Genomic DNA, 26,308 nt, shown 5'->3' with positions numbered 1-26,308 from the left:
AGCGCTTTGAAATAGATCTTGCCCAACCATGGCGCCAATCGTGGAAATTCCCAACGCTTCAGAGTAGGTCTGGTCGTCCGCTCCGATGCGATTCCTGATGTCGCTGATCTGTTCACAAGTATATATGTCTGCTGCGTGCTGCTTCACTCATACCATCTTGAACATCACTCTCAAGCCCTGGCTATTCAAGCCTCCCCAGCTCCTGTCCGTTCACTCCTCCTGTGTCCATTCATTGCCTCTTCCTGTTTCCTACTCATTCACTCTTCCTGTTTTCTGTCCAACTCCAAGCATCGCAATGTCTCCTCCAACTCCATATCAATACCAGGTCCGTCCCACTGCGCTCCAAAGAATGCCCTCGTTGCTGACCAGTATCCATAGCTGGTATGGATGGGAAAGACCAAACATGACCTTCTCTCCGGAACGAGGGTCGTGATGCCAGAGGTACGATCCTTTTCCTCCGATTGATCATGCCCTCGCTAACTCTGCATCTCTTACTAGGACAAGAAACTACTCATCCTGCAAGACGCCGCCAAAAACCTCTGGTGTCCATGGTTCATCACTCCCCAACAGTTCATCGAATTGTTGCGTGTCCTCGGCGTTCCTTTCCTCGAAGGAGCAGAGCTTACTACAGTCTGCATGCGCAAGGTCATCACCGCCATGGATAGCCTCGTTTGTCAGGCAAACCTCGGTGACGGGCTTATGATTGACAAGTCCATCGAGAGATTCTCATACACCGACGTAAGTGCAATACAGCTCCCATCCCAACAGCTCCTGTCCCACCGCTTCCGCTTCGTTGAAATGAATGACTCTAACCAAGACACCCACCGATCTCAGACCCTTCGCGAACACATTCTCTCCAGCAAGACTCTGGCCGAGGCGTTCGACACCCCCCCGAACACGGCTTCCCGTCATCGCAAACACCGCTGCGAAACCGTCGCTCACCATTCCCGCAACGCCCTTGTCGCTCTAAGCATTGCCCAGTTGGAGTTGAAGGGTGCCTTCCAGAACACTATGCGCATTACTAGCCGTCTCTCTACTGTCCGCTCTCCGGCTTTGGACATGTCGAATGAGTACGCCAACAAGATCAAGCAAGTCCTGAAAGAGGCCCGCTCTGATAAGGAGGCCGAGCGGAGATTGAGGAAGCAGTTTGGTATGTTCGATGGAGATTATGAAGCCGCGGATTCGATCTGCTGCGATGATGAGGGTTGCTGACATTGTCGATTTCATGTAGGCATCTCGCTGAAAGACGTCATCCGAGGACAGTACAAGCGCTCGAACGTTTCTGACTCCAGTTCTTCGATGGATGAGGATGAATCGTCAGAGGAGGAGAGCTCGGAGGCCAGCCATTCGGGAGACTCGGATTGAGGGTGGGCAAATGGGATGGTGGGAATGGTGCGTTGAGTCTGATCGATTGCAGAATGGGCGTCGAAATGTTGGACACGGCGTGAGTGTCCGATTCGCTTCCTGATGTACGAGCAAAGTGGTTTTTGGGATCCAGGTGTATGTAATATGATTTGAGTCCAGCTGTTAATTTCATTCGATGTCGCATAAATCAGTTCAACCCTCATCCTGTTATACCTCGCCTCAGGTCGCTTTACCTCTTTCCTTCCAGCACACTCTGGTCAGAACCTTGAATTATCAAGATGCCCTCGATGGCCACGCCGTATGCGCTCGTCTTCAAGCTCCGATCGCTCGACGTGACTGACCTTCGCCACAGACCTGATCGAGAGGACAGTTCTGCCTCGCGCAAGATCAAAAATCAACACCAAGAAGATGATTTCTTCGTGGTCGAAAAGCTAATCTCTCTTGATCGCACCGGCAAGAACGTACGCGTCGAGTAGGAATCGTCGTGGATCACGGACAAGCAGTAGCGGCACTACAAGAGCTAGGTTCAGGAGGAGTTGAGTAAGCGCGACACCAAGTCTGGACTTCGGGAAGTAAGGCAGACGAAGGACGAGCAAGGCAGACGAAGGACGAGCAAGGCAGACGAAGGACGAGCAAGGCAGACGAAGGAGGAGCAGACCAAGGAGGAGCAGACCAAGGTGGAGGAGACCAAGGTGGAGGAGACCAAGGTGGAGCAGACCAAGGAGGAGCAGACCAAGGAGGAGCAGACCAAGGAGGAGCAGACCAAGGTGGAGGAGACCAAGGCGGAGGAGACCAAGGCGGAGGAGACCAAGGCGGAGGAGACCAAGGAGGAGGAGACCAAGGAGGAGAAGCGCAAGGGCGAGCAGACCAAGGACAAGAAGGTTGTCACTATCGCTTTGACCGCCGACGGAGAAACCAACGACAGCGGTGTCAAGCCAGCCGATATTGGTCCAGATCTCTTCTCCGACAACCAAATCGACGACATGGATGGCATGCAGATCCTGGAGCAAAAGGGCGAAGCAGGCGCAACGTTACACAGATGATGTGGCAGGGCGAGCGACGAGCGAGGCGCTCACGATGCGATCCCACTTGGTCAAACGAGATCCTCGGACTCGGGCGGAGTGTGAGTTTGTGGTAGATATACCGACTCAATCAACCGTTATAAGCTTCAACTGTCATACGCTAGTCTCAGGCGCTCAGACCACCTCGCTTAACGGGCCTATTAGCTGCAAGCAGCTGGCCCTACTGTAGGTGGTCTAAGGGTCCAGACGCGCTTTTTTCGTAATAGAGCGCAGCATTAGTATGTAAACACTACCAACATACAGTGTAGCATTAATAACGGCTAGTAGCGACGACAGCGACACTAGGTATAATATTCAAATTTCGGACACTATAACTTTGTATAACTAGACCTGCTAAACAACCTCCTACTATCTATTTGTCTATACCTCCTTAGTAGCGACCTCTAATAGAGCTCGCGTACCTCGTATCTTAACGACGCGTTTATATAGCAGGACGCGAGCTCTATTAGAGGTCGCAGTTGGCGACTAATGCTAACAAAACTATATCTACTAGAACCGCACGCGCTCCCTCTACAAAGTTACAATCCCCGATTCTCTAATAGCTCCCCCGAAGGCCCGCCGTAGACAACTAAAGGTCGCTAATCCCCGATCTTGCGCTAGCGATATCTCGAGTAGCTTTAGTGCTAGCAGCACCAGACAAGATAAGAACAGTATAGGGACGTCGGTCGTTAAGGAAAATCGATCGTAAGAGTAGTCTCCTAGTGTAGATATCGAGCGTATAGCTGCCCTACTCGACTAGTTCGATAGGTGCCCGGGCGACGACGACGGCAGTAACAGCGGGCTTTCGGACGTACCTAGTAACTTCGACGATGTAGGAGGGCTTTAGGGTAGTCTGCAAGCATCCGTTAAGGCATCCGAAGAAGATTTGTCTATACAGAAGGTCCTAGGTAGAGGGGATATAAGGATCTATTTCGCTAGGCGACGCGAATAGGTAGCTAAGATAACCGCCGCTCTGTTACGTACGCTAGTAGAGGTTAACAACGTAGGCATAGAGAAGGTCGTACTTTAGGCGCTACATAATACATAGCGGCAAAACACTAACCTAGAAGCCGTACGTTCTACCTAGCTCGGTCTAGTAGGCGCTAACGGCAAGCTAACCCTCGAGATACCTAAAGACATAGTTAGTAGTCTATTTGTACTATCGCGCCGGCGGGCGTTTCTTTAAGTGCGCAATACAATTAATTAGGCGATCGACGAGCCTATCCCCGTCGACAGCGGGCCACCTATAACTACCGCTTAGTAGATGCATTTAGTTTAGCAGGCGGTGCGACTCCTCCTTCCCTACTACGCTCGCCCGCCGTAGGTCCGGGCACTCTACTAGCTGCTGTTTAACAACCGAGATCTTGTCTGGATCGCTGCCACGTCCGCAGGCAAGAGCCTCGTCTTCCAGGTGTGGCCTATCATCCGCAACACTCAGGCGAGGCGCTCGAAGAGGTTAGTGCTCGCCAAGAGGGTCTGTGCTTCTGAGACTAGTCATACGCTTCTCGGTCTCGGTCGTAATCTGACGATCACTTCCTTCCGATTGCGGGAGTGACATCATAACCTTCTGCTCCGACATTCAGGCTCGATCTCCGCTCACTCGGATGCTGAAGAGCGACAAGGAATTCATCGCAAAGTCTCTGCCTCCCTCTCCGGCGCATCGGCTGATGACCGTCTCAGCGCAACTTCCCCGAAAGTAAGTGAAGGAACTTCAACGACGAACTTCAACGACCTCAACTTCAACGACCTCCGCAAGCCGAGAAACACCTTACCAATCGCTGGCTCCATCAAGCCATCGTCATCGTCTCCAGAAGACTCCTCGACGACTACATCATCTCCAAAGCCGCCCGATTTGCACCCGCACCTCACTCACCTCACCGTACGCCTCATCACCGCACACCTGCCTGCAATAACGATCCTTATCCGACCGACCGACCGACCGACTCAATTCAAACGAACCTCCTTCTTGCATACAACAGTTACCCCACGAGTATAACGATCGCTGTTCGACCAAAGTCCTAGTAGCGAAGAAAGGAACATGGCACACGAAAGCTATATGGGACAATGACGCGGCCGGAAACGGAGAGGCAGACGGCGCCGGAGATTGGGAGGCGGATGGCGGAAACGTGGAGCGGTAGATGGCGCCGGAGATGAAGAGGCAGGATGACGCCGGATATGGAGAAGGGTGGGTGGGGGAGGAGTCGGTGTTGGACACGGGAGATCTAGGGCACAGCTGAATGTAATCGGCAAGATGTCTACGTTGAGCAAGGAACACTGGTAGAAGGGTCCCAGGTGAAAGAAGGATCGGAGGGAAGGGAGCTGTTGGATGAGGCTGCAGGAGAGCGCATGTAGGGCTGGAGGGGTGGAGTAAGATTCCCGATTGAACGAGCCGGCGTTGATGGAGGTGAAGGCGGAGACGGAGGTGGAGGTTGGGGGAGACCGCCGCTCAAAGGAGTGATAATATGTCGCTTCCCGCGTCCGCAATTCGCCGGCAGATACATCTCGAACGGGACCGCAGCGACCTCTGTCCTCATATCTTCGATTACACTGCGGTACGAGCGCATTGCCGACCTTCACAACAGCGGCGCGCCGTGTCTCTCAACAGTTGCCAACCCAGGCGAGCGCACACCGCAGCATATCGCCATCCCTGGATCCGGATCTCTCCAAGGCACTCGCAGCGACCCCTCCCGAATACCAGCTTTCTCCTAGCAGTGCCAAGGGCACCACTAGTAGTATTGGTGAGAGCCCTCTCTGCCGGCGCTTTCATTATCACCAAAGCTGTCCGTGCCGAGCTTCGCAAGAAGATCAAGGCTGGGCCCCATTCCGGAAAGCTAGTCAGCTCGACCAAGCCGCCATTCTCAGCCGACATTGCTTTCGAAGCTGGAACCCCTCCGCATGAACACTTCGAACATTATTTACTGCGTGCACGGAGGTCTCGTCGATGCCGATGCGCAAGCGTGCGCTGTAGCTCGACAGAAGTGGCACGACAATCGAGCTAGCTACACGTTGATCGTGACACGGGTTGAGCACTTCATTAGCATGGACACCGGCGTAAGGCTACCAAGAAGCGCGAAATGAAGACACCGATGCAGTTTCCGTCGCCATGGGTCGAAATCCCCCGAAAATTACTGCAAGGTAAGGATGAGGAAGACGAATGGACTTTGGAGGCATTATTTCTTTCCTCACCGCCGGCAATGATCAAAGTCTTCGGTCTTGACGGTGCCTTTAACGATGTCATCAACACGCCTTCCAAGAATCCTGCTCGCCGCCTCCAGGACTCCTCTCGGTAATCCGACAGCGTATCCGCTCAACGCAGCGCTTCACTTCGGCGCTTCAATCTGTCCAAGTTCGTTATGCCTGCCGCTATCGAGATCAACGACGAGGAGGACAGTAGGGACTACGAGGAGAATAATGAGGACTTCGAGGAGGAAGAGGAGAGGAGGCGTCTGAAGAGACACTTCGCTGAAGTGGTCCACCATATCTACAACACATTAGCTGCTCCAGGTAATCAAAAGGTCACACGAGAACGTCACCGTCCAATAATTCTCAGCGCTATTATCTAGCACAAATTACTACGCCTTCAACCGCGCTACTCATTAGCCCATGGCCCACAACTCCTCTATAATGCGCCGCAGGCAAGAAGAGGAGGAGGTTACTTGTTAGAGTCTTCCTTGTTGCAAAGCTAACGAACGCTAGACGGGTGCCGCATTTCAAGGCTATGCCTAGCTATTCCTCGAGAAGATGACTTTATTCGACAGCGCAGCAAAGCGCACGAAAGCAACCTAAAAGCTCCGCGGCTTTGCGCCCAGTCAGTCCATCTTCAACTCCCTCGGCCAAGCGCTCTCGCTTGAGCAGCTATGCGATGTAGAGGTGATAGATGGCGTAAGGCGATATGAGAAGGTCGCAGGAGAGAGTAGGAGGACGGAAAGGGGAGTTTGGCGATGACCTTGGTCATCCCAGTGAGCTTAGAGTCGTGGCAGCGGATCACCGTGCTGGCGTGCTCATCGTGAAACTCAAGGACAGGCGAAGGCGGCATAGCCGGGAGGGTCCACAAGGAGTAATGGTTTTACACTTTCCCTAGTGGTTAAGAGAAGGGGCCGAGAATAAACACGGCGAGGAAGCATTGGGAAACGAGAACCAGGAAGACAGCAATCACTTGTTCGAAGGGAGCATAGTCCTTGTCAAACAATGCTTCTTTTACGTCTTCTTGTGCTATTGAGAAGCTCTTGCTGTGATGTTGTTCGTCCCTCTGCTCTTACATTACAATCCTCCGAGGTTCAGGTCGAGCGAAGGCTCAGTCGTCTATCGAGCAGGAGTAATCCGGCCTACTATTATAATCCCAGGACCAAAGTGAGTGCTTTGCACAGCGACAGCAAGGAATAGGAGTGCAAGGATGTATTTAGAGCTCCGGCGCATAGCAATGGCCGTGCAGCCACTTCAAGACGCGAGGATGATGTCGTGATAGGGGGAAGATTCGCTGAAGAGGCGGCCCGTCTCACAGCGTGGCCATCTCGATGGGAATGATTATGTTCTTGGGTTGAGTAGCTGGAGTATCTTCAACACTGTGGTCGCCTTAACCCACGTCGTTGAGCATGCGTAGGTTTGTGCAAAAGCTCGGCCGGAGGCGACTAATGGCCGCGGAGGAGATGAGGACGGAAAGGAAGTATGTTCGGTCAACACGCTCGAGCATGGCGGCCGCCGAGGAAGCCGTTGTGGTTGTTCTCCTTGAGTTTTTTCCCCACCACAAAGGCTCCTGCTGTTATACACAGCACCGGATCGCTTCTTGACCTCCGCCTATACTGGTGCTCAACCCTACCATCTGCTCGACACCGGTCTTCGTCGCAGATCATGCAAGAGCCCGGCTACGACCTCTCCGAAAAGTGCATGCATTCGGCGAACGAGTGGGTGCGCGGCGTTGTGTGCGTGAACGAGGCCTTCTTGCCCATGGGCCCAACATTCAAGTGATGGGCTGCCGCGAGTAAGCGACATTCAGACCGTCCAGCAGTTGACCGGACCGTTGCCGAGCCGGTGAGCGTCCGCGCCAGAGGTCTTTGTCGCGCTGACCATCGTGGGGCGGGTCTGGGTCTGCCCTCGGCGTGGAGATTTGCGGCGAGCGATGGTGGAGATTCACGATCGTTATCGGCGAAGCAAACGGGGAGTCGTGTTCCAAGGAAGCCTCAGACTTGGAGGCCACAGTCACACTAACAACGACTGCTTCCAGTGCCGTGGCGACGAAGTGGGTTTGATCGAAGAGACACATGGCACTTGGAATATTCTGATAGTTGCTGCTAGCCATTCATCAAGGCCGCAACATACGTACACGTAATTCAAGTAACTTCCCTGCTGCAGCATTCCTCCTTGTAGTCCTACAATCGAGTTCAGACTGGAAGGAGAATGTTCTAGACCCAGACCGGCGTAGTATCTGTTCTTGTGTCAGCAAGCAAGGATGAGTCGAGCTATGAGAGGGAGACACTCGCCTCCCAATCCTCGGGTCATTCTCAAGCAAGTGAAGTCGTGGACGGCGTTGATAGCTCCGCTGCCGGAAAAAGAGCTGCAATCTGGTCTGCCCGCTTCTTGGTTGCCGGAAAAAGGGCTGCAATCTGGTCTGCCCGCTTCTTAGTTGCAATGACTTTCTTTTCGATGCGCATCACGGCTCCGGAGTATGGTAGTAAGTACGAGGGAGGAGGAGCGGGCCCGGCGGAGGAGATGTCAGGGTTTTGGGGGTGGTGGTGTCCGGTCTGTCGTCGTCGTCGTCGTCGTCTTCATTTTCGAATTCAGTGCGACAGCGCCGAGTAGAACAGTCCAAGCAAGACCGCTGGCGATTTCACGTTGATTGACGACGGGAGGCGTGTCGTCGATGTTTCATTCACTTGACCTTCGCCCCTAGCTGTGCGAGCGAGCATGTGAACGTCACATGGTTGAACACGTGCCAAGTCCAAGGGTCTCGTCTCGTCTCCGCATTTCGGCCGTACCCGCGACTATACCAGATCAGTCTTAGCACTCTGCGGGCCGACCTTGGAGCACCGCTCGTCTGAATACTTCGTAGTCTAGGGATGGGGAGAGCCGATGCGGTTTAGCCCGGGCCGCTTCGAGATCGCGACGGCTGGGCCCGCGTAAACATCGCCCCCCGGAAATCGCTGCTCCCCTCCCAGCTGCTCCTCCTCCCTCGCCTGTCGTCCGCCCTCACCTTGCTCGCTCATTCTCGCGCCCATGGATGCGCGCCCCGAGTTCTCCCCTCACTATCCGAGATCGCGGTAGCCGGCGCGTTCGCCACGGTGCGAAGGACGAGATCGTGGAACCGCTGCCACTGCGAACGGATTCCTCGACCGTGCGATCACCGCGACTGCATCGCACGGTCAACCACGATATCTGGCAACTTATGCGCAAGCGCCCTCCCCCGACTGGGGACACGTCACCTTCGCCGTGGCGGCACCGCCGCAGACGTACCAGGTTGAGCTTTCGCTCGAGGGTCGCGGCCATCTGACTGGACCGACCGTGAGGCAGACACCTGTCGCAGTGCGCCACCTTGAACAAGGGCGACGATCGAAAGAGCTAGCGAGAACTCCTTGAGAAAGAAGGTGGGCGAGCATAGGCTCAGATCGCTCGATCTGGAGCGGACATTATGTTGGAGACGTGCAGCTCTCACGCTCACATACTATTTGTGGCCAGTGGAGCGGCGCCACCAACACAACGCCGCAGCTGTGCCTTGTGCTAAAGCGCAAGAAGTAATCAGGAGCAGCTGCCTACGGCATACAGCACCGCTTGCGTGGGCGGGCGCAAGGGTGACCTGTGTGCACGACGCAACAACTCGCTGCCACTACTCGACGACAGACGCAGCGGATGAATGCTGCGCCAGACTGGAGCAACACCTGTGTCCTTACACGGCAGAGAAGGGTGCAATCGATCAACACTCTGGACACGAAAGGCGTTATATAGTAGAGGTTGAGGTGCAGCGCTAATCTGGCTCGTTCCATCCTCTCCTTCTCGCGACATCGCTGCCGATCTCAATTCGGCTATGCCTAAGCCACGTCGAGATAACGCTTGACGAGAAGACGTCAGCGATAAGTACGACACTTCGCAGAGTGGTGTACAGCATAGAAGGAGGGACGTGGGACAATGTGCGCTGACAACACTTGATCGCATCACCAGACAAGACCATATTCGGCATGACGCAGGCGCTGGTCTAAAAGAAACCAGGACGCTATGCTTGAACTTGCTATACATGCAAGTCCAATGGAAAGATCAGGCGAGGCGCGAGATTGAGAGACACACGGTGGAGAGAGATCCCACGTACGGCATCTGCGAAGTGCGCAAGCGGAGTTCACAGCGACAAACATCGAAACGCATAACGGTTGCGCAATGTAGGTGCAGATGTGACCCCGATCTAAGCATTATAGGGCCGGTGTGATTGAATCGCATTGGGTCGGCTCTGGCTTGAAGGTATTGCCATTGACGCAAAGACACACTTATACTTATGGTAGCAGTACACATTCAAGCTTTTGATCACTGGCAGAAAAGCAGCGTGGAGACCGGAAATCGGATCAATCCGCGTTCGATCGTACTGCTATCTGCCTGGCTTAGATCTTCCTTGACAGGGTCATGGCATTCATCTCAGGAGTCATTCCATCGGAACCCCATTCCATGTCATGCCGAGTCTTTGTAAGTAGGAGAAAATAGAACCGAGGGGAACGCGCGCTCCGTAGAGTGATTGCCATCGCGAGGCGAAGGATCCTGCACGACCGTCAGTATGCGTCTTTTGTGACCGAGCAGTGACGAGATCGCTGACCTGCTGCAGGACCAAATTCGGTGAACCCAAGAGCCTCAATGATCCACGGCGCTAACAAGTAAAGAATGCCTATCGCTACAACTGCACAGACGATGCTCACGAGGAACGGGTGCTCGTTTGCAAAATCCTCCGTAAGCTTTCCAATGTCTTTGGCACACTGGAGGGCTTTGTCAAAAGCCGCTTTCATGGCAGGACCCATGCTTGCGTTCGCTGCGAGCGCTGTTTGGAGCAATTGGAGGATGCGCTCAGCTATGGCATCGTTCCACCAAGAAGCTTCTGCAATGGTATTGTGAACGATGGCCCGCGTTTCCACGACGGAAAGAGAACCATTGTGAAGCATGAACACCACCCGATCCGACAACTCGTATTCGTCGTGATATCTTCCTTTCTCGGGAGGCGTCGAGGCCGGAGGTGGGTTCCTGTGGCATGGCTTCCGCGCTTGAAAACAGCCTAGGACCATGGTGACGAGACAATCTCAATCTCAGCTTGGGTTTCGTGGATTCTCGGGAGACTTGAAGAGTGAAGTAGAGAGCAACAGAGTCCAGACCATGGATGCGCGCCGTCTTAAGAACATGCATTTTGCGAATTACCGGTACTCTGTTGCCTGATGCGTCACACAGACGGAAGGGAGGCAACGATCCCCGACCAGTGGTCGGGTGCCACGAGGACGTACAATCTCCACGTTCGATGCTCACGCAGTCGCGACATGCGAGCTCGGCTACAGCTGCTAGGAACCAGTCCGAGGCCGGCTGCCGGTTTCGCCTGATAGGGCAGAGGAGAATGCTGCTTGGAAACGCCCTTCCGCGCGCAGCTCGACTGCTGTCGTCTGCCACCCATATGCGCCTTCGGGAGAAGATTAGCCTCCCCGCCAACACCGCCCTCACGACTTTACAGAGCGATTGGTACGCCTTAGGTACCGTACAGCTGTCTTTTCCAGGGTTTCGCAGAACCACCGTAGTCAAACAGCGAAAGTGCTCGGGACGGTATGCCAAGCCGATGCTGCTGTTGAATATGTTGGTCAGATGTTTTGCATTGGCCTCATGTCTCGAACCTAAGCTCCGATCCATCACTCAAGACAGCTTCTTGTACCGTGGTAGTGGCTTTCGAGCGAACACCTCTGCTCTTTTCGAGACCATCTGTGCCTTCTGGGGTGACAAGTTCTCACGAATGGCGGCGGCTTCTCTGACGATTGAGGGTGGCTTTGTCTACGCTGACAGTTCTTGAGTTATTTCGAGCTCTGAGTTCGCACACAAAGGTGCTCATTGCAGCATACCCCCGATGCCGAACAACAATGGCTCTTAAGGTTCTACTCGAAGGATCTGATATGCGTGAACTCGATCTAGTATAGCCACGGTCTCACGAATTTGAGCATTTCATAGGCAGAGTTCTATGCTAGCCAGACTTCTTGGGGTCCAAGACCTTTATTGTCCCGCTTGAACTGCGTGTCCCTAGCTATTCCCCCAATATCATTTATATAATCTCGCCGCGTTCGAGCGATGTAATCAAGAACTGATCATAATAGGAATTTCTGGCGGTATGGATCTATCATGCTATTTTCGTCAGGATGAGCGCGCAGAACTGGACCGAGTATTTACAGCCACGCTGGAAAATGATAGTGCCCTTGTCTTCTGGACAGGAATATCACCAGACCTTGCGAAGACTTGGGCCGGCAAGAACAATCTGAAAACTTTGACTATGGCGATGGGTGCGCTCTATAGCGACCAAAGCGCAGCAAGCCTTCGATCTCGAAAAACAACTAAGTCATGGTCCTCGTTCATGAAAGGGGCGTCTGGACTGTTCGCTCAACATGCATGCCATGGCCGGCGTGCTATCGTACTCACAAACCCGCCTCCAAATACTTATAGCACAAGGTTACGTTCAAATTATCGCGACATCGAAGAGCCAATACTCAAAGGGGTCGGATGTAAAGTACATACGATTAGGATCGATCATGCGCATCCTACAGTTCCTGGTGCTGAACTTTTTGTGTATCAGACCTGGCCGGAGGACACATCGTTCAAGTGGTTCACTTTCCTTGATACTATTTTAGCCAAGGCTGCAGTTGGGAATCTCCTTAACTGGAAAAGTACTGGGCGAAAAGGAACCGGATGCGTAGCAGCTGCGATGTCATCTACTGGCGCACAAGGGAGAGATGTTGCAATTCCAGAGTCCAGGACTCTGGCTAGCTCCGTCACGAACGAACAGCAACAAGTGAGCCCTCAAAAAGAGCAACGAGTGGCAATGGCAAAGCTTTGTGAAGTCGAAGCACAACGGCGAAAGGCGCAAGATAAGAAGTTAGCGAAACAATTTAAGACTGAAGCAGAACAGCAAAAGGCCCACGAGAAGAGATTGACAAAGCGACTGAAGCTTGAAGCAGAACAGCAAAAGGCCCACGAGAAGAGATTGACAAAGCGGCTGAAGCTTGAAGCAGAACAGCAAAAGGCCCACGAGAAGAGATTGACAAAGCGACTCAAGGCTGAAGAACAACAGCGGGATGCTCAGCGGCAGGCTCAGTGTGTGAAAACAGAGAAGCGACTGAGAGTTGAAGCAGAACAGCGAAGGGCCCAAGAGAGAATACTAGCAAAGCGACTAAGAGTTGAAGCAGAACAACTGGAAGCTCAAGCAAAGAGATTAGCGAAGCGACTTAGAGTTGAAGCAGTGCAATGCAAGGCTGAAGAAACGAAATCAGCGCAGCGACCCCGATGAAGGGCATTGAGAATATCCCTCTACGTAGTAGTAAGAGCGAATGTGGGTAGATAATAGTTCTTTGTCGAGGTATCTTGGAAGGCAATGATCTATCCAGCGTGACTCGACTTCATGTTCATAGAAAGTGCACGAAAGGCATTAAATACGGGATGGACTTCGCAAGCTCGGCCGGCCGTTATGCCTTCTCTGTGCATGCTCCGACTTCACCAGCTCCGATTCCTGTGACTGCCCCCATCGACGCTCGTCTTTTTGCACCAGGTTTGCTCCAACTGTTGTAAGACGACTATAACATTAACTATTCTCTATTCACGTATAGTTAGTTTGTCAGGTGGAAAGAGAAGCTCCGCATATCTCGAATCCTATCCCTCGTCGCCCGGGACTTGCGCTCTGAACAGAGTGACCCAAGCATTGACTGATGGTTTCCACGTATTATACCAGTCAATACATTCCTGCCTTATCTCATAAAAGGAATCTTCTTTGGAGTAATAACTCCCAATGGAGCCCAGCGGTTCCACCTCGATCGCAAGCTGCTGTATCGAAACAAAGTCTCCATGCCAGCATTTTTTGATAACGTCGTCCCTCGTGTCATTGGTCTCGGTAAGTGGAAACTGCTTGTTTTGTAGCAGATCCACGATTTCAGGGCTAGTGAATAGCGTATCTTCGTATAGCTCGAACCCTCGCGTCAAAAAGTAGAACACACTGCCGATCGCGAACTGCTCGGTTCGTGGCCTAAGCAGTCCAAATGTTCCCCTTTGTTCGCCAGCCTCTGGACCTTAGACTCTAGCGTATAGTAGTGCTCCCGCTTCTAGCTCTTGTTGGCCAACCTCCGCTAAGCAGTCGAAGTCGGCTAGCTTAAGGTGATCCGCAGAGTCCAAAAGCAGGTTGGAAGGCCGGATGTCGCTATATTCAAGCGGTCAAAAGGGTCGGGACGCCAAGACTTTTTGATTTAACTCCAACTTCCTCCAACATGCGATTTAATAAATCTTCCACCAACTATAGCACTACAACTACTACTATTACTACACTCGCGAGTGCATTAATCGAAAGAACTTATTAAGAGCTTTAATTCCAGCTATTAAACACCGAAATCCGCTAACGCGTTCCGGCGCAATCGCGGTTACTAGTTTCTCTTAATGCGCCTAACGAGACAAGACGAGAATTTGATAGAATTATGTCTTCTCGACCGCTAGACCCCCCCGACATCGTTTAACTACTCTTAAACGACAATAGAGGCTCTCGCACCGCAATCTACATACGCATTAAACGATTTAACCTTACTAGTACCGCCCGCCCTTATGTTAGTAGCCGGCTACGTATTATCGAGCTACAACATAGGGACTTTATTCTCGACTGTCTTATAGAACGCTCGTAGTTATAGTGTGAGGAGTTGCAAGAGCTAGTTTACGAGCGGTTTACGCTCTGGGTAAATACAAGGACTATTGCTCGCTGCCTTGCAGATAAGGACTTTATATATAAACTACTTACACGCAGTGCTGCTTAGCGAGACGACATTGCAAGGGCTATATTCCAAGCACAGATACAAGAGCTAGAGGCCATTTAGCTAGTATACGTTAATAAGACATATGCTAGTAATAAACTAGCGCTAAGGAGAAGGGGCTGGGCTCTAAAAGGATGGCCGGCGAGGGATATTAAACACCTACACCACTCGGAGCGATTTAGCGTCCTGCCGGCATATACAATAGATAGCTATCTTCCAGAGCTATTGATTAAGCAAGGCAGTATAAAGACTAAGGACTTCCTGTTGTGGCTGCAGACTACAGTAATGCCACGAATAACTCCATTCCCTAGCCCTCGCTTAGTCCTTATTATAGATAACTGTGCAACATACGAGCGTGTAAGGATCTAGCAGATGTGCTATAAGTATAGCGTAAGGCTGCTATTCCTTCTACCTTATTTACTAGACTACAACCCTATTAAGAAGACGTTTAAGCTAATAAAGTACTAGATACGAAGGCATGCACATCTTATGCCGACCTATAGCGAGGACAACTGGAGCTAGCAGTTTATGGACTTTATAGCTATAGCTTGTGAGCATTAGGACTATCGAGTTAACTACATAGCGTTGTTTAAAGCCTATTATATATTACAGTAGCCCTCGAGGGCTATATCTTAGCCCCTAACGAGCCGATTCCTATTATCGTAGGCTTAATCGAAAGCCCTTATCTTGCTCTTAGAGCCCTTTATGCTCGCTTATTTTTTACGAGCCTCCGTCGTCGCGATATTAGTGCTTAAAGAGTCGTTAGTAGTTGTAAGAATTTGCCAAGTATATAAACTTTAAGGCTGAAACCCTAAATCCGTTACCTCCGCGGGGAAGCGGGAGTACCCGCTCTTAGCTGGATTCTACACCGCGCAGCTACGCACACCTTAAATGCTCTAAACACAACACTTATCGTATAGCGCGCGCTCTGTGCTGTTAAACAAAAAAACAATTAGCGAATTTAGTTGTATTATTGTAGTGCAACAATTGATGCAAGTTAGTTATGTCGAAATTCGCGGAATTTAAGGTTCTTAGGGTTCTTGAATCCGGCTCGGATTTCTTACCCCTCGATCTACGAACACTAGGGATGTACATATCTTTACCGTTACGCGGTCGATTCTCTCCGTTTCTTTTTTAACGGCGCCCGCGCTTATAGATCTCGGTAACAGCGTGCCTCTGTTTGGACGCTTAAGGAGTGCGGCTGCGCGGTCGTAGTAGAAAGTATTGGATCTAGTGCTAAGTAGAATTATACGCTAAAACTTAGGGTCCTCGCACTAGCGCCTTACTAGCGGCGGCGAACTTATTTCGACTTTGTACCTACACCTCGCATTAAAGCTATCGCGTAATTATTATAGTAACTACATAGAGCTGTAGCTTATTGTCGTCGGTAAAGTATAAAAAAAGAATAGTGTTAATTGCTAGTGTAGTTGTGGAGTTATCGCGCACGCAAGAATCTACAGACTAGTAAGTATAACTTTAGCTTGTGCAAGCTCGAATTCGAAAACTCTAAATGACTATACGCATCGCCGACGACGATAACATTATAACCTAACGGTTAATCGATATAAAAACTAAACGAGCGCCGAGCGAATGAATTAGGCTATAACATATTGCAATATTAAAGCGATCGGAGTAGTAGTTGTTAAGAGCTAGCTCCGGAGGAAACGTACTAACCCTAACAGAATTCGAACAACGACTCTACTACAAACGCCGCTAACTCTACTACTTCTACTGCCTTGTATATTTATAGATCTACCTCTAGCATAGCCTCTAACAAGTAGACATACTTTAAGATGTTCTCCTTGCTTTGTAGCTGTCTCCGGATGCTAGTCTCTTTTACATTAATAGCTAACACCGAGTCCGGCTCTTCCTTAAGCATAGTAATGTACTAGAAGTTAGCAGCAAGGTAACCGCCAATTGTCTTTAGCCGCTCGGCTATAACCGGCTGCCTCTTACTAAGCTATTAATAGTACTTCTTAACGTTAACTAGATTATCTATAGCCTGTTTTATAGTAGCGGCTAGTAGACTGCTACGTTGTAAAGTATCTACGGTAGCTACCGGCAAGGCAGGCTGTTAAGGCTACATTTGCGGCATCTGCATTAGCTAGTAAGGTAGTAGAGCATAATGCGGTTGTTGTTGCTGTATTAGCGGCTCTGTTGCTACCTTCTTCTTGCCCCTTGTAGCGTCCTTATTCTGCTAAAGGACTTGCTCTATAATGTGCGTTAGCATAGTGTGCTATGTTGCAGTGTTAGCTTTAATGTAGTAGCTCTAGTCTTAAAGGTTCTTCGCAAGGAGGCTATAGTATATACTACGCTACACGAAGCAGGCTATCTACGCAGTCGTCTTGCCAGAGCCGGTGCTATAGAATCTATCTGTGCACTTGTGGAGGTTAATAAGCTTGCGGAACTAGCTCTTAGTCTGTTTATATGACTCCTTGCTCTTGTCGTTAGCGGACTTGCGGCCCTTTAGCACTAGCGTGTCTTAAGAGTCCAGTTCGACTAGCATAAGGTTGTCGGAGTCTATAGCGGTAGCACTAGCGTTCGTGGACGGTAGAAGGTTGTGCTAACGCTCTATAATATTTAGCTTAATTAAAGGATAGCCCTTAAGGTATGCAATGTAAGGAGTTAGCTACTCTATATAACTAAGGACTGTAGTGTCTTTAGGCCACTCTACGGTGAGGTTAACCTTGTCGCCGTGCTTGCGTGCCGTTAACACGCTATCTCGTCTAATAAGCCGCTTCCTTAGGCCCTGTTTATTCGTGTAGTCTACTACCTTTAACCTCGCTAAGTTTAGCAAGCCTTGCAACTGTATGCGTTCACCGGTGTATACGGCATTAAGCAGGTTAATCTCCTAATTATTAAACATAATGTAGTAGAAAACGAGGATCTTGTATCGCTTAGGGCTGTTAGTCCTACGGCGTTTAGTAGCAGAGCTGGAAGTTGTTACGGCTACCGGTGTTAAGGATTAGTAAGTCGGCTGAGACGACTCGTCCTAAGTCGGCTAATTAGCTACTTCCTTAGACGGCTCCTAGTCCACGCTATAGTCGTCGGACGGCACTAAAAACACGACGAGGTTAGTTAGCTATATTAATAGATGGATCGTAGAACTTGCTATTAATATTAGACGATAGTAGTAGTAGTTTTGGAGCCCTCTTCGGCGCCGGCTTGGTAGCTGGTTTAGGCCCTTTATTAGCGGCGACCTCTGCAGCCCTCGTAACGGCTAGTTTAGTAGCTTTATTAGCTGCTTAGGCCTTCCTTTTGTTAGCATTTACAGCAGTACGAGACGTGCCCTTAGGTGCCGTCTAAGGTGCTGTTTTAGGTAGCATTTAGGCTGCTGTGCCGCCTGTTCGAGGCACTGCTGTATCGCTGCTAATGTAGCTAGGAGGAAGTTTAAAGGTTACTAACTTCGAGGCTCTCGTTCGTTTAGCCGGCGTTGTTGTTGCCTCTACTACGCCCTTAGCCGACAACGACAATGCTCTTGCACGTCTTCTTATAAGCATATAGCTAGTGTTGTTGTCGTTGCCGTCACGCTATATAGCCTCCTTAGCAGGATCCCTATTGCTTAGGGTAATAACCTAAGTCTCTGTTAGCAATGCCGGCTCTGGCTCTAGTGTATCCGAGCTTAGTAGTAGTTATGTCTGAAACTGCGAGTATGCGTCTTCCGGAGAGCTTAGGGGACGGTTAGAAGATGCTATATCGCGTGTATTATCGCTCGTGTACGTAGAGTTGTATATAGAGGGTATTAGCGAGTCTTAGGAGTCTTGGTAGAAGAATGTCGGCTAGGTCTCCTTATATAGGAGGCTAGAAAGTTCGAGGAGCGATTGCGCGCCGAGTCTTAATAGTAACGACAGTATTAATAGCTTAAAATAACGAGAATGCACAGGAGGTGAAGATAGTAACTTAATGTTGTCGCTGTTTATAGTGTTTTAAGGGTGTAGGGCAGGTGTGTAATATCAGTCTACCCGGTGTTGGAGAACTTGAAGTTAAATCAAAAAGTCTTGGCGTCCCGACCCTTTTGACTCTTAGAATAAGCCAGCCCTAAACTTTCTAGCTAGGCGGCCGCTCTTGCTAGCTCTACTATCCAACGGGAAACAAGATGTGTTGGCTCGAGTGAGCGAACTAACAAAAACTTGTGCGCATCTCTGACTTGCCGGGCACGCAGTCGCGCTTTAAGGTTGCCTCCCGTTATGTTTTCTAAAAAATTGATGTCTGGCAGTCGCAAGAAACTGCGAACGATATTCGGGCACCAGCACTTTTCTTTAAGTAAGTCGAAGACATGGTGTTCACGCTTGATGCGCCTGTTGGCCGATGTGCGTGCGTGTTTGAGAACAACACGGTTGCTGACAAAGAAGACAATCCCAACCGTGTTGTGGATTATCAGACTGACTATTAGTGAAGTGCACGTGACTAGTGCTAAGGCATTCCTACACACAGATAGCTAAAGTAAGAATCTTACACTTAAGATTCTCTCTGTATAATAATATATACCTGCTAATTAGAGGTCTTCTTCTACTTAGCTTAAGTCTAATTACAACAGGTTATAAGCCCGGCGTAACTACTGCACACTTAAGGAAGAATTGTCTGTTCTAAGCGCAGCTACTAGAACCTTACTATACACTATTTAGACAGTTAACTAGCGAGCCGAGAAAGAGCTAGTTATAATAACAGCCGTAATGTAGGCTAATAAGTTTAAGACTGCGAAGGAGAATAAAGTCCTAAGAAAGGGAAGTAACTTCTTAGACTAGTTAAGGATGCTTAAAGCAGCCCTTATAGACAAGGAGGTATTAGGCTATGTCTTTTATAACATTCCCTAGTGCCCTGCCTAACTAAAGCTAGGAATTAAAGTTAGATATCCCTCTCTACTAACTAAGGAGAGTACTGCTTTATCCTCCTAGGCTCTAACTCCTTCCTAAAAAGAAGGAGGGGACACTCTAGTAACAGAACCTATTCTAACTAGTAGACTAAGACTAACTCCTCTCTAAGTCTAGCATAAGCATAACTTAATTGCATACGGGATTATTAGTAAAGGGATTAACTAATCTCTAAGGCCTAACTTTAGGGATATAGAGAAGACAGCTAAGGAACTATATAATACTATTGCAGCTACCTATAGGCCTGTTATAACTATAAACATTTATAACAGCCTAAGGATTCTTAGAATTAGCAATATTAAGATCTAAGGAACAAATACTTAGAAGTACTATAAGGACTTCTAGAAGTAGTATTACAAGTACATCTCTGTAATAGAATAATACTCTAGGTCTAAGAACATTCTAGTCTTAAAGCTTACCTTTAGTAATAAGCAGATTAGGCTATTCTTTATTTAGGGCCTCTACTATCTAGAATACCTAAGAAGCTAGAGACAATCCTATTATATTAAGAACACAATTCTTAAAGAGCTAATTACCTTATTAATTAAGGAACCTCCTTTATAGATATAGAGGATAGTAGGAGGATTTAGGGGTGCTATAGTAGATAATAATTAGTATACTAAGTATACCTATTATATCTATACAAATGCAGATTACTTTAAGAAGTACCCTAACAAGGCCCTAAAGTCCTAGGTATATAGAGGAAAAGGAGGATCTAATAAGGACAAGAAGAAGTCCTAAGACAAGAGTAAGAGATATAATAAGAAGGGAGGAAAGGGTACTATAGCAATTAAGCCTATCTCCTCTTCTAATGTAGGCTTAGGCTCTAATTTAGACAGCTTATTTGTAGGAGTAGCAATTGCTGCCGCTAGAATATAAAGGAGTAATACTATTATCTAGGATTCTAGTATATTATACTACTTCTTTAACAACAAGTCCTAGTTCTTAGACCTTAAACCCCTAGAAACCCTAATTAGGTTCTCTTAAGCTATTAGACAAAGCATAGTTATATACTTAAGAAGTATAAGGATTATAATAAAGTACAAGGAGAATAAGTTAAACATTACCTTGTAAGATGTGTTATACTCTCCTAACTCTAATTACAATCTTATCTTAGCAGAGACTCTCTAGCTAAAGTGCAAGGTCTACCTAGACAGGCTATCTTTATATATTTTAAGGAATAATAAGAAGATAGGCAAGGTTTAGTCTACTTATAATATTTTAATCCTCTAGAATGCAACTGTCTCTTTTCCTAAGGGGAGTACTAAAGTTGCTTCTACAACTAATAGGAATATGTCCTATCTAGCCTTTGCTATGCCTAAGGCTAATATAACAAGATAGCACTAGAGACTAGGCTATATAGGGAACAAGATTCTTAGTGCAACAAAGGCTTAAGTCTAAGAACTTAAGCAGATTAACACATTTACACTTAAGTACTATAAGCTATATAAGCTTGCAAGGTTATAAAAAGTAGTGTTAAGAACTCTAAGACTAATACCTTAATCCTTATTAGATAAGGTCTATATTAATATTATAGGACTAATCTTTCTACTAGATATCTTTAGATATAAGTATATCCTTATAATTACTAATACAAAGTTAAGAAGGAGATAGGCTATCTTCTGTAAGCTTAAATTACAAGCTGCACAAATTATTAAGAAATAGACTACTAAGACATTTAACTAGTACAAAAAGATAGTTAAGATCTAGTTCTTAGATAGAGGAGGAGAGTTTAATAACAATAATCTAATTACATTTGTAGAGAATAAGGGACTAAGATAGGATTTCTTAGCTCCTTATACTCCTAAGCAGAATAGAATTACAGAATTATCTAATAAGGTTATCCTTAACAAGGCAAGAGTAATAATAATTAACTTTAGCCTACCTCTCCCTCTCTAGAGTTTTGTAGTTATATATGCAATCTTCCTTACTAATAGGCTAATATACCTGTTAACTAATAAGATTCCTCTTTAGGAATTTAATTAAGATCTTAATACTAAAACTCTATATATTAATCTAATAAGGGTTAGGAGATTTAGATACAGAGTATATCTACATAATTAGGGGAGACCTAATTTATAGAAGTTCTATCTTAGAGTAGAGAAATACTAGAATCTAGGATTCTAGGAGAATACTTTAACTAACTATATAGTTTAGAAGTTTAAACTATCTACCCTTACTAGGTTTTAGCATAAGATTATAACCTCTCCTTATATAACACATAATAAGGATAAGGTATATAGCATAATACCTACTACCCTAGACTTCTAGGGGGAGAGTTTCCTATAACTAATGCAACCTATTACTATAGAATAGGAAGTCTATACTATTTATACTAAGGATTAAGATTAGGGCTAGAATGCCTAAGGGCAAGATACCTAACCTCTTACTACTTCTTATCTTTAAGAAGTAAAGAACATATTTAATACTATACAGAGAGAGAGAAACTAAGCCTCCCTTTTAATATCTTAAGGGGAGTAAACATTAGGTTAGGATATACAGTCCTAGGATAACTAACACAAGTAGTCTAAGCCTAATTAGCTAAAGGCTACTAAGTATAAAGAAGCCTCCTAGCTAGCTTAGGAGGAGTATATTTCTAAGGAAACAGGAAGTCCTAAGGGATTCTAAGGAAGTCCTAAGGGATTCTAGGAGCAGGCTAATGCCTTATTAACATAGCTATAATATTAAGCATTAGCAGAGAATTGCCCTAAAAGGGAAGACCTCTAAGATTATACTATAACTCCCTTCCTAAACATTTATATTATAGGAAAGAGGAAAGTAGGGAGAAGCTCTAAGAGACCTAAGAAATTAGGTAATAAAGCAAGTCCTAAAAGCTTAGGCATATTTAGACTCTTAAGAAGTAGAAGATTAGTTGTAAGAAAAGACTATAGCAAGATCTAGAAGATAGGACTTAAAGTAACAAATCCTAATCTATCTAATCCTAAGATAGTTAAGGAAGCTCTCTTTAGATCTAACTATAAGGAATAGGAGAAAGCTATTATTAAGGAAGCTAAGTTACTTAAGTCTATAGGATGCCTTAAATAGAAACTTATTAGCACCCTCCCTAAAGGGAAAGTCCCTCTTATAGGGAAATAGGTCTTTAAGATTAAGGTACTCCTAGATAGAACTATAGAGAAGTATAAGGCTAGATAGACAGCTAGGGGATTTATATAAAGGAAGGGACTTAACTATATTAATACCTTTGCTCCTACCCTAAGAGCTATAATAGGGAGAATACTTCTGTCCCTCTTAGTTAACTTTAGCTAGAAGAGGAGATAAGTTAATATTAAGACTACATTCCTAAATCTAAACCTAGATAAGCAGATCTTTATTAAGCTACTAGAGGGAGCTTATCTCTTTAAGAAAGATGCCTACAAGTATATTATATATATTAAGAAAGGACTATATAGGCTTAAGTAGGCAGCTGCTCTCTAGTACTACGATACTATAGACACTCTCTAAAAGCTTAGTCTAATAAGAACTATTAGCGATACTTACCTCTTTTAAGGGAAAGGCATCCTTATTCTCCTTTATATAGATAACTTCTAGATCTTTAGATAGTTAGACTATAAGATTAACAAGCTAATTAAGGGATTAGAGCAGAAGTACATAATTAAGGTTATTAATACTAATATCTTTCTTAGACTTTACCTAAAGGAAGGGAAAGATAGCTCTATATCTGTCTCTTAGGAACACTATTTTAGAGACAAACTTTAAGGACATAGTCTTAGCAATACAAAGAGTGTTAAGTACCCCCTTAACACCCTTCTTAAACCCCTCTAGGATAAAGGAACAAAGAAGGACTATAATCTCTTTAACAAGATTATTAGGGAACTGCAACATCTGTTAAACTATACTAGACTAGATATTAGTTTTGCTATTAACTACTATGTAAGGTTCCTTTAGAACCTAGGACCTTTGCATATTTAGGTAGCTAAACATATCTAGAGATATGTTACAGGTATAATTAACAAGTGCCTTATATATAGGAAAACTAAGGAGCAAATTTAGATTAAAGTATTCTTAGACTCTAACTTTACTAGTAATCCTAGCATATCTAGGTCTACCTTAGGAATGCTCTTTAAAATTGCAGGAGGCCTAGTTATCTAAAGATCTTAACTATAGAAAGAAGTAGTACTATCTAGTACTAAGGCAGAGTACCTCTCTCTTACTAAGGCAACAAGAGAAGTAAATTAGGTAAGGAATCTTATTAATAAGCTCTAGCCCTTTACTTAGGCTAAAAGCATTTCTACTATCCTTATTAAAGTAGACAATTAATTAGCTATTAGCCTTGTAGAAAACTATACTAACTCTAAAAGATTAAGATATATCTCTCTTAGGAACTATTACTATAGAGAATAACATAATAAGGGGAGTATTAAGGTAGAGTTTGTAAGGACAGATATGCAGCTTGCAGACTATCTAACAAAACTAAAATCCCTAAACACTATCCTCTAATATATAGATCTATAAATCTAGCAAAAAGATACTTATATGTCTATGTTAGGCAGCTAACAGGGATACATAAGAGAGGCTAATACAGGAATTAAACCTGTAACCTTCTAATTTGTAGTTAGAAATTATACTACTAGACTAACTAGCCCTTAATAAGAAGAGGGAAATTGCTCTTTGTTTGTTTGTTTTTGTTTGTTTGTTCCATTTACGTCCTGTAGGAGTCTATGACTATGTAGGACGGCTGTCTCGCGACAGCAGTCTATCTATGTACAATTGTTGTTCTCTCGTATCTCTTGACCTTAGGGAAGGACCCGTGCCTAGGATAGTAGCAAGCTAGTATCGAAGGACTTTAAAGAAAGACAAATAAGGAAAAGTAAAAGGAGTGTAGGCTAGACGGTCTCGTCTTCGCCTCTTGCTAGGTGCCAGGACCTAGAAGCAATCTTTGTATCCGAGAGAAAGGTGGTAAGGTGTTTCCGGAGTTCCTTATCTTCTACTATTTCTAGTAGAGATTGTGCTTGTCGTAGCGGTAGTGGCCTAAATACATCGTAGATAGGGCAGCTACATACGAGGTGTTCTGCTGTTTCTCGTCGTCCGCAAGGGCAGTCTGGCGTCGTTGTGTGTCCAAAGCGATAGAGATAGGACTTTAGGTATCCGTGTCCTAATAGGATAGTATAGAAGGCACTAGTTAAAGCGCGTCTTCCTCCTATTCTGTGTTTTCCTGGCGAGCTCCATGGAAATCGACTAAGGTAGCTATTTGTATTCCTAGGTACCTTATTAATCTCCCGTTGTCTTGCTATTTCGTATCGGGTTTTCCAGACGCTAAAGAGATCGTCTTTTGCGTAGTTAGCCCTCTCGTGTTCTACGAAATGCTTGTATTGTCGGAGTCGATAACAGAGTAGTTGTATCTGTGTTCTCTGTCGTTTTTGCGGAAGTATCTCTCTCGAGTCCTCGTGTCGGACTTCTCGCGTATCCGAAGGCGCGCTTTGGATAGCGAGTCTTACGGGGTGGTTTTCGGGTAGCTTTGCTGCGCGTAGAGAGTATAAAATTGACTGTCTCTCTAGGCGTAGATCCGGGGGGAAGAGATTTGACTCTACTTCGGACGGGACGTTTGGGGCGGTACGGAAAACGCCTAGGATCTTTCTACAAGCTTTACTTTGTAGAGATACTAGAGGTTTTATGCTCTTTTTCGACCGCCACCAAACCGGGGCCCCGTAGTCTGCTATTGTAGTAACGCAGGCTAGGTAGATCTTTCTTAACGATATAGAAGACAGACCGCGTTCGGTATTTGCTAGTCTTTCTAATCGATAGAATGCCGCTTGTGCTTGTGCCGATCTTATTGCAATGTGCTCCTTAAAGGTAAGACCGGCATCTAGCCAAATCCCAAGCCACCTTATCGCTTTCTTCGCCGGGCGAACAATATCGCCGTTTGGAAGAATTACCGGGCAATCGGACCCTTTCCCTTTCGAGAAGTGTACTAGGTCTGTCTTTGCTAGGTCGAAAGCAATCGAGTTCTTCTTTCCTAGGTCTATTAGCCTTCTTGCCTCACGTTCTAGTACCTTAGAGTTCTTCTTAAGGGACGTAGACGAGGTAGATAGTCTAATGTCGTCGACGTAGGAACTGGGAATAACTCCTTGTAGCGAGAAGAATATGTCGCGCGTATAGATAAGAAAGAGGATAGGAGACATCGGGCTGCCTTGCGGAACGCCGATCTCTACGTCCTGGAATTCCTGTATCTGTCCGTCGAATGCTATTCGTAGGCGTCTATTGCTCATAAACGACTGAACCCAACGTATAAGGCTGTGCGGAAGCCTTAACTGGATCATTATTCTTAACAGTCGGTTCTTTGCAACGTGGTCGTATGCTCCTCTTACGTCGAGGAAGATAACCGAAGTCTTCTTTTTCTTTCTTCGATTCTCCTCGATTTCGTTCGTTAAGAGAAGCACCGTATCGATAGCCGATTTCTTCTTCCGCCCTCCTAACTGCGAGTCGTGTAGAAGGGGCTTCGTCTCTGCGATAATCCCTAGGCGTTTTGCGAGTATTCTCTCGCTAATCTTACCGAGGCAGTTTAGGAGAGAGATAACTCGGTAGGCCTTAGGGACCGAATAGTCTGGTTTTCCCGGCTTTGCTAGAACTGCGCCTGTCGCAACTTTCCAGCATCGGGGGTGGTGTCCTTCGTCAAGTAGCCTCCTGTATATACGTAGAAAGGTAATAGGAATAGCGCCGTACGCTTTACTAATAATAGCTTGCGTAATACCGTCTGGGCCCGGCGTTTTTCCTTTTACTATCTTCGTACTACAGGCGGCAGCGAGTTCCTCTTCGGTTAGCGTAGTCCAGCCCCAATCCCCGGCTGTATACGCTTCCCAACGGCTAGGTAGAGGTTCCTCGGCAGGAGGGCGCGGAAATAAGGCTTCGGAGAAGGCCTTACATTTCCCCTCGAAAGAATCTTCGTTGTTTATCGTAGGTATCTGTCTTCGGCTGCTATTCCTAGTATAGGACATAGCTTTAAAGATAGATTTCGAGTCTTCTTTTTCGAGGAAAGCGTTCCAGTGGTTCTTCTTAGCTGTTT

General features: G+C 47.0%; 5 protein-coding genes across 5 annotated transcripts; 3 read left to right on the top strand and 2 right to left on the bottom strand.

Annotated features, from left to right (window-relative positions):
• Positions 1-295: 295 nt before the first annotated feature.
• Positions 296-2,428, top strand: MYCGRDRAFT_111739 (uncharacterized protein; the record flags this gene model as incomplete). The annotated part of the gene is made up of 8 exons (XM_003847407.1): positions 296-325; positions 379-441; positions 499-738; positions 835-1,150; positions 1,232-1,316; positions 1,418-1,444; positions 1,718-1,826; positions 1,890-2,428. The coding sequence occupies 8 exons, from the start codon at positions 296-298 to the stop codon at positions 2,406-2,408; spliced, it is 1,389 nt and encodes a 462-aa protein (XP_003847455.1).
• Positions 2,429-5,309: 2,881 nt separating this feature from the next.
• Positions 5,310-5,961, top strand: MYCGRDRAFT_106592 (uncharacterized protein; the record flags this gene model as incomplete). Its single annotated transcript, XM_003847408.1, has 1 exon — positions 5,310-5,961. One exon carries the CDS (start codon positions 5,658-5,660, stop codon positions 5,874-5,876), a length of 219 nt encoding a protein of 72 aa, XP_003847456.1.
• A 4,083-nt stretch (positions 5,962-10,044) lies between these two features.
• MYCGRDRAFT_51611 (uncharacterized protein) lies at positions 10,045-10,552 on the bottom strand (the record flags this gene model as incomplete). Its single annotated transcript, XM_003847386.1, has 2 exons — positions 10,045-10,157; positions 10,213-10,552. The coding sequence occupies 2 exons, from the start codon at positions 10,550-10,552 to the stop codon at positions 10,045-10,047; spliced, it is 453 nt and encodes a 150-aa protein (XP_003847434.1).
• Positions 10,553-11,748: 1,196 nt separating this feature from the next.
• On the top strand, positions 11,749-12,237 carry MYCGRDRAFT_51634 (uncharacterized protein; the record flags this gene model as incomplete). The annotated part of the gene is made up of 1 exon (XM_003847409.1): positions 11,749-12,237. A coding segment is annotated over one exon (489 nt), but the record flags the coding sequence as incomplete, so codon positions are not given.
• Positions 12,238-13,277: 1,040 nt separating this feature from the next.
• Positions 13,278-13,829, bottom strand: MYCGRDRAFT_51659 (uncharacterized protein; the record flags this gene model as incomplete). Its single annotated transcript, XM_003847385.1, is given in 2 exon segments — positions 13,278-13,682; positions 13,698-13,829. Coding segments are annotated over 2 exon segments (537 nt in total), but the record flags the coding sequence as incomplete, so codon positions are not given.
• Positions 13,830-26,308: the final 12,479 nt, after the last annotated feature.

This window comes from Zymoseptoria tritici, chromosome 14 (assembly GCF_000219625.1).
Source record: "Zymoseptoria tritici IPO323 chromosome 14, whole genome shotgun sequence".
Taxonomy (NCBI): Eukaryota; Fungi; Ascomycota; class Dothideomycetes; order Mycosphaerellales; family Mycosphaerellaceae; genus Zymoseptoria; species Zymoseptoria tritici.
Note: the sequence above shows the minus strand (reverse complement) of the source record. Positions and strands in the feature narration are given on the sequence as shown.